The following is a 7,315-nucleotide window of genomic DNA, read 5'->3' as shown; positions in this document are numbered from 1 at the left end:
CCCCGACCGTTTTTTTGGCGGTCCACCTCGCTGTTGCGATTTTGCATAACGTCGGACCCTAGACCGTTGCCCTTTTTGACATTCGGTCCATAATTGCGTTCAGTTCCTCTCGGTATTGTTTGTGAGGCACTACGTTCATGAGCGTTCAGTGTACGTCATCTTACGGAAGGCACTACTCACGACTGAAGCAGTGTGAAGTGGACTTGTACTGAAACAGTACAAGTCTAGGTGCCGTTACATTCTGGACCTCAAAGCCCGTGTTGTCTTGGAGGACGATACGATGACAAACTAGCTTGAGCCCGTCTCAAGCTAAAGTCCTCCTGTTCCGCAACAGATATTGCTTCTTCAAGCGTATCCAGTACCAAGCGGAACACGTGAGTCTTTACGGGACCATCCGTTAGACCTTGCATGAACACCTTAACCAACGTGTGTCCATGAACTGGCTTGTTCGTGATACAACTCGCTAAGAGTCGTATGTGCTGGGCATAAGCGTGAACATCATGCTTGCCTTGCTTGAGTTTCGGAAGCTCTGATCGAGCTCTGAACTCAGCCCTAGGCGGTTCAAACGTCTGTTTGAGCCGGCTTTAAAAGTCTCTAGCGACTCAAAGGCGTTGAAAAGTGTTATAAGCTCAAAATAACGCCCTATTTAGCTCGACAAAAATTGCAAGCTTGTCAATTTTTTGTATTTCCTATGTACCACTGTACAGTACACGTTTGCTTCTATAATCAGTGCCAAATAATCGCAGTTATGAATTGATTACGCCACTATAATTCCGCGACTTCGTTGCCCTTCTGTAGAATCCCACATCCAAGGGATGTCGTGCGTCCTTTATAATCGAAAACGCACCCATCACGGTTGCAGACTCAATGTCGACTACCTCGACAAAGTGGCCTGTTGTGCTCATTCATGGTGTCTTGGGATACGGCAAAAATCGACCGCTATGGAATTTGTGGTCGCCTTACTGGCCAGAAGAAGCGCTAGCAAAACTAAACCAGAATCACTTGATGGTTGAGGTAGGAGCTTTGTCGTCCGACCATGACAGAGCTTGTGAAGCCTTTTACCAATTGTACGGAGGTCGGGTTGACTATGGAGAAGACCACAGCCTTGAGGCACGGCACGCGCGATTCGGAGCTACGTATGAACAGCCAATGTATCCTAATTGGAGTGCCTCCAACCCTGTTCATTTAGTTGGCCACAGTCTTGGAGGCACCACGGCATTGGAGCTGTATCAATTACTCTGCTCCGACTTCTTTCATATCGGCAGTGACTATCGGTGGGTCGTAACCTTGGTCTCCATCGCGGGTCCACTCACCGGATCGACAGTAACGCATCTCTTTGGCCTGCACGACCTGCACATGGTGCCGTATTCGCTTGGCCACGTCGTCGGTTCAGCTCTGGGTATGTGGTTCAAGCTACACACTGACTGGCCTGTGCTCCGTCGAGTTCTTGACTTTCGAATGCCGCAGTGGCAGCACGTCAATACATTTCGCGAAATACTGTCACCTAGCGGCCGCATTAACGGCACGACCGACCTTGCAGTGTTTAATATCCTACCACGAGAGCGCATGAGGCGCAACGCAATGCTCGTTCATATGGACAAGATATTCTTGGTCTCCGTGGCAACTTCGAGCAACGTCACGATGCCTTATGTTGAGAATGTCTTGTGCGTTCTCGTCATTATCTTTGCATTTGCTGCCGCAGTCGGGGACACACGATTATCTGCCTGGTCGACGTTTATCTTGTGTATCTTGATTCCTTTGCTCTGGCGGCGAATTCGAGAACTGGACTACGCGGCGATTCCTTCACTCTATGGACTACTACTAGTCATGCGTCGACACGTCCGCACGTTACATATGATCTTCGACGGCTTTGACAGGGACGTTTGGCGTGAAAATGACGGCGCTGTGAATCTTTACTCAATGTTGCAACCGTGGACTGCTGATGAAAGTGATACCGAGTCAACCGCGTCAACGATTTCGTCCCTTTCATGTGGACCAGCTGACCTTGCAACGGCTTCAAAAACGTTGCAATCCAATTCGAGCAGCACTGCGGTAGATCTTGATCCCACGAGTCCAGACAACTTTTCAAAACTGCAACGTGGCACTTGGTACGTTCATCGCGTCGACAAGAATCATCTGGCTGGGACACACTTTGATCGTGACTCCCCTGATTTATTTCAGCGGCTGTTTCAAGTGTTGGCAACCGGCTTTGAGCCAGTTCACGTCTCTTGACAATTACAAGCAATTATAGATTCAACCAGAGCTCAAATATTTGATTAACGTTAGCAACAATAAAGCAATTACATGTACATGACCTTGTTCTTTCCAGACTCTCCGATAGCTTGAGGGTCGATGTTTTCGCTTGTGCCACCTTGTCGATTGAGCCAGTAGGAACTTGTTACTCGACACAAACACTCAAAGACCCATTTCTCCTCCCTCAGCTATAAACTCGCATTCAACGGCCTCATTTCTCTGCACCGTGTTACATATTAGGATGCCGCAAGCGACTTCGCCCCGGGCTACGACCCGGAAGGCCGTCCTGTAGGTACGAATCCTCCGTGTATGTGAAACCTTTGAATGGGTCGTTTCCTGTGAGACTGCTGCCATACGCGTTCCCATTAGCAGGCCGTCGTCCAACCACCATTGCCATGCCACGAACGTGATTGTCTGGACTCACAACGGGCATGTCCGTAAATTCACGATCGAACTGAGAAGTATCCAGTGCACCCGAGAACGTTGGACGCCATGGGGGTGGAACCTGTCCTGTTGCCAGCGCGTCCCACTTAATTTCGGCAAAAAACGGATGATCTTTAATCTCGCGAGCGTCAGTAGGGCCCGTTCCAAGCCGGCGAGTCGGGTCACGCTCCAATAGCTTCTTTAACAGCTGCTTGGCGTTAGGCGACAAATACTTTGGAAAACTCAAATCACCCTTGCGAATTTTTTCAAATAAACGGTCACGATCGCGGCAGTAAAATGGCGGAAGTCCAGTCAGCATTTCATATAGCAACGCGCCTAGCGACCACCAATCCACAGCTCGACCGTGGCCCGACCGATTTAAAATTTCAGGTGCGAGGTACTCGGGTGTGCCGCAAAACGAGTTGGCCCCTGTAAAATCGTCTTGAATGCCTTCCTTCGAAAGCCCAAAATCCGTGAGCCGAATGTGTCCATTCTCATCCAATAGCACGTTTTCAGGCTTCAAATCGCGATAAATGACATCTAAATTGTGGACATATTCGATGGCCAGCGTTATTTCAGCAGCATAGAAACGAGCACGGTGCTCTGGAAACCGTTGCACCTTGCCGAGGTGAAAGAATAATTCGCCCCCTGCACAATAATCGAGTACAAAGTACAATTTCTCGGACGTTTGGAAGGCATAGTTGAGCCCGACAATGAACGGGTGACGCACGTAGCCAAGAACGTGGCGCTCAGTGCGCGTGTGCTCAACCTGATTGCGTTTGATAATGTTTTCCTTCCGCAACACCTTCATCGCGTAGATAAGTCCATTGTCGCGCTTCCGTACCAGCAATACTTTGCCAAAACTGCCCTTGCCAATGACCTTTATCATGAGAAAATCTTCAAGTGTAACCTTTTCGCTCCGCTTTTTTTGTTCTTCCACCTGCTTCTTGTGTTGCATTTGCGTCTCTTCCAGCAGCGTCTGCTGATCCAACCCGGCTCCTGACATGTCAGTGTTGTAATCAAATTGAAACATCTGCAGCAATACAAAATCAGGTCGCCTTTGTTAGATAACAGCTTGAAGCGTTCAAAGCTTTCAATTGCACGCACGTCATCATCATTAAGCTCTTCGTGCGAGCGAGGATCGTCGTCTATATTAGAGCCAAACATCTCGTCCATGTCAAGGTCTCCGATATTGCGAGCAGCCATTTGAGCCGCGTCTTGCATGCCAGTTGGCGGAACGTTTGCGTCGGCGCTTACAAAATCCACAAAAACGTGCGACTTGTAGATTGGCGCGTGCTGTAGTAGCTGCATGATCCACATGCTCAGATCCACGCGCGCCTTCTCCAACGAGTCCGAAAAGCGCACATCAAACATACGCGGCGGACAAGCAGGCACAGTCTGGCCAAAAATCATCGAAAGCTGCTGCCCTAGGCGCTGGAAAGCCTCAAATGGCCGGTAGACCGTCCAAGAGCTACCGCCTCCTTGCTGCACGGTGCCCATAAATACCTGCACAATCACAAATCAGTAAGCGCTTAGCGAGGACGCTATCGAAATTAAATTTGCTAGCCTACCACGCCGTCCGGTTGCGCAATATTGTGCACGACACCGAATCCCGTGATAAATACGCTAACTGTCGCCATGGTAACGACCGTCGTGTTCGAATCAATACTGGCACTTGACTGGTTGGCGACCAGGGTGATTCAAGTTAGCAGGTGCAAAGAATTTGCTATCATTGGAGGCAAATCCCCTGAGCCAATCAGCAAGAGCCAGACCAACTTGACGTGAAATTTGTCGCGCTAAAGTTGCGCAACGGAAGAAGATTAAGCACGAATGTGATTCAACATCTTTTACAGAATGATTGTCGTTTGCTACTAAAATGCACCAAAAGAGGCAGTTTAGTCGTTCTTTTTGCCTAACGGGTCCGACTCCAGGACCTCTTGAGGCTTTCGCGTTGTAATTGGCATATCATTCTTGTCAACAAGCTCCCAGATGTCGCTAGACCGACGGCGCGGCTTACGTTCTGGCACCGGTCTGCGCGTGTTATACATAATAAGCACGCCCGCAGCAATCATTGCCAATCCTCCAGCGAGAAGCCACGTTGCTACAGAAGAGTTCTCAGTGTTATAGCTTAAATCGCGCTCTAGCATCGCAGCTGTAGGTTGGATAGACAGTCGCATGATTTGCTGTCTATTCTGTCCTCGAGGAGGGTCCTTCTCGCTCAACTCCCACGCCGCAATTACCGACAAACGTTCTGTCGTATAATATTGAAATTTATAGTCGTTAGGGTGTCAATAAACAGCATTAGCTCACCAAAGTAGATTACTAACGTACCCTGAGCATCGAGCACCAAGTGAACCTCGTAATAAAGTGGCGTCTCGTCGCCCTCTTTCTCAAGCCGTCGGGTGCCTGTGCCAGTCTTTGGTAACGCACCGCTTCTCGAATCCTTCCTTGTGCGCAACTCTAACTTTGTAAGGCCACCCGATGGACCTTGCATATGTTCGCGCTCATCAAAGCCCGCAAGCGAGTAGCCCTGCGCGTACCCGTGGCGCTGAATCTCTCGAAAGGCCTTTTTAGCCAGATTTATTATCAAGGCGAATTTTGGGTCTTTCGCCTGAATCACGTCCATATCTTGGCAATGCAATGAAACACTGTCTTCCTTCTGAATCTGAAGCACAGCGTGCTCCTGAGCGCGCTCCTTCGACAGTGCCTCGAACTCGGCGGTCGACAGCTCGCGCGTAGTGCCATCCGCTAGTCCTAAGGTGACGGGCTTATCTGCTTCAACCTGAGGCATGCGATCCACACCGTAGAATGCGCTGATGTGCAAATGCGCTACAAGGAATATTACCAGCAAGCGAGGCATCGTCTTCAGTTGCTCTTCGCGGGCATACGGACTTGCAGCAGCACTTTTTCCTGGTATTTTAAGGATTGCAGTATTCATTTTTTAAAATTACGTGCTACAGTTATTCCTCTGTTACCTTATTGCCCCGATGGAAGGCAAATCCTATAAAGTAGTGGAAATTATAACGTAGCGGAATATCATCACTAGATTTGGAGTTTGTTTAGCCTATTACGGCACACATTGGTTGGAGAATCGTTGTTGTGGTACATTTACTTTATGGGTAAAATACCCTTTTATCCTATTTGAAAAAGTTAATTACTAAATCCTATATATTGTGGGTAAGAAATGTGGTCGCCACAAAATTTATATCTGGCGGCCGTAATCTATTTTTAAATTAGCTAAATCAAATAAAGGTTAGTTCCGCTTTTATTTTTAAGCGTCTAATGCCTTCCTAAGGCTTGCGCATTGATCTGTGAGAGATAGAAGCCTTTTTTAGGCACATACTCTCGGCACTAGTTGTCCCTTGGTCACGAGCCCCTAAAACCCTTGAACTAGGATTCATTAAGCTCTGATAGCTTGTACGACTCCCTGAGTTATTAAACCTGTTAGTTATATATAACTAAGAGACTCTTTGAGTCTAAAAGTCTTCCTCTGACTTTAGGAGCCAGGTAGCTCCGCTACACCTGGTAGCACTCGTAGCCAATCTACGCCTAAGTCTTTATAAGACTAAGCTTTCACCGAAATGGAAGAGTTTCCAGAGCTTTCAAAGGCGCAGCGCACAGCGTATAACAAGCTCAAAACTTTGTTTGGACTTTGTAGGCGGGCACGTCGTAATGCGGCCACGCTCTACTTAGCACACACCCTAGCACAGCGAGGAAGCGGTTTGCACCTGCTTCTCTTGCGTGCAGTGAGGTAGTTGTGGTGGGCGCGCAAGCGACCTCACCCAACACACTAAGAACTCTGGTAAAGTGACGTCACGGGAGCGGTAATCCGTCTCCTCTTGCGCACTTACCAAGTAGGTAGTAAATTTCAGACTGATTTATATTTAATAGAATTAAATACAAATACCTATTTTTACCAATTAAATGTTATCTCTATAGATATCATTTAATATCTATTGCGAGCGTATCTTTATGGATACCTCGCGTAACTGATGACGCTAGCCGTCATCATGGATGACGCTGGGCGTCATCCCTCCTAATGTGAATGCACCCATGTGCATCACATCCACAAGGGTTGGTCACAAATGTGCACCACACCCGAGTGTTGGGTCTAATTACTATTATTTAGTAATTGACCATCCCCTTAAGTACCAAATGTACTTAATGGGGACTGTGTAACATTAGGGCAACTCTAGCCCGTTACACCATCCCCCTCTTTAAGAACGAATTTACATTTTTAAATTCGACAGAGTAGAGAGAGGAACTGCGAGCAGCTTTACGCGCCGCTAGTTCACTCGATCACTCTCGCGCACGTGTTTCTATACACGGCGCCCAAGATGCCACCTAAAAGGGGCCACGTTGGTGGGTCGTCTGCGAAGACGCCCACACAACCTCGCACTAAGCGCACGCGCCGCGTTAATTCGCCGGCCGCGTCAAATGCCTTAGTCGGAACGCAGACAGCCACTGCGGCTGTCGCGTTAACAGGGCTAAAGGATCCATCCCACTTTAACAGTGAGGATGTTGATCCGTCGCTCATTGTCGACTACAATGAGTCGACACCGTTGCCGTCACCTCATAGTAGTGATGCGGACAACGAGCTCATGAGGAGTGATGATGCGGCATTATTGCCCATCCAAAC

General features: G+C 48.4%; 3 protein-coding genes across 3 annotated transcripts; 1 reads left to right on the top strand and 2 right to left on the bottom strand.

Moving 5' to 3' along the window:
* Window positions 1-642: 642 nt before the first annotated feature.
* Window positions 643-4,368, bottom strand: CCR75_009537 (uncharacterized protein). Its single transcript, XM_067967576.1, has 3 exons — window positions 4,248-4,368; window positions 3,784-4,182; window positions 643-3,709 (listed from the first exon to the last, which is right to left on the bottom strand). Exons 1-3 carry the CDS (start codon window positions 4,314-4,316, stop codon window positions 2,483-2,485), a joined length of 1,695 nt encoding a protein of 564 aa, XP_067819232.1. The 5' UTR covers window positions 4,317-4,368; the 3' UTR covers window positions 643-2,482.
* Window positions 868-2,232, top strand: CCR75_009538 (uncharacterized protein; the record flags this gene model as incomplete). Its single annotated transcript, XM_067967577.1, has 1 exon — window positions 868-2,232. The coding sequence occupies one exon, from the start codon at window positions 868-870 to the stop codon at window positions 2,230-2,232; it is 1,365 nt and encodes a 454-aa protein (XP_067819230.1).
* A 124-nt stretch (window positions 4,369-4,492) lies between the features above and the next one.
* On the bottom strand, window positions 4,493-5,565 carry CCR75_009539 (uncharacterized protein). Its single transcript, XM_067967578.1, has 2 exons — window positions 5,008-5,565; window positions 4,493-4,927 (listed from the first exon to the last, which is right to left on the bottom strand). Exons 1-2 carry the CDS (start codon window positions 5,534-5,536, stop codon window positions 4,572-4,574), a joined length of 885 nt encoding a protein of 294 aa, XP_067819231.1. The 5' UTR covers window positions 5,537-5,565; the 3' UTR covers window positions 4,493-4,571.
* Between the last annotated feature and the right edge of the window lie 1,750 nt (window positions 5,566-7,315).

This window comes from Bremia lactucae, linkage group LG15, assembly GCF_004359215.1.
Source record: "Bremia lactucae strain SF5 linkage group LG15, whole genome shotgun sequence".
Lineage (NCBI taxonomy): Eukaryota > Oomycota > Peronosporomycetes > Peronosporales > Peronosporaceae > Bremia > Bremia lactucae.
Note: the sequence above shows the minus strand (reverse complement) of the source record. Positions and strands in the feature narration are given on the sequence as shown.

What these genes read in the sequence shown, in the direction of transcription:
- CCR75_009539 (XM_067967578.1), bottom strand. Translation starts at nt 5,536, where the DNA reads ATGCCTCGCTTGCTGGTAATATTCCTTGTAGCGCATTTGCACATCAGC. An exon ending in CTTGGTGCTCGATGCTCAGG is followed by an intron (nt 4,928 to 5,007) that starts GTACGTTAGTAA and finishes ATTATACGACAG; the next exon opens with AACGTTTGTCGGTAATTGCG.
- CCR75_009537 (XM_067967576.1), bottom strand. Translation starts at nt 4,316, where the DNA reads ATGGCGACAGTTAGCGTATTTATCACGGGATTCGGTGTCGTGCACAAT. An exon ending in TTGCGCAACCGGACGGCGTG is followed by an intron (nt 4,183 to 4,247) that starts GTAGGCTAGCAA and finishes GTGATTGTGCAG; the next exon opens with GTATTTATGGGCACCGTGCA. An exon ending in AAGAGCTTAATGATGATGAC is followed by an intron (nt 3,710 to 3,783) that starts GTGCGTGCAATT and finishes GTATTGCTGCAG; the next exon opens with ATGTTTCAATTTGATTACAA.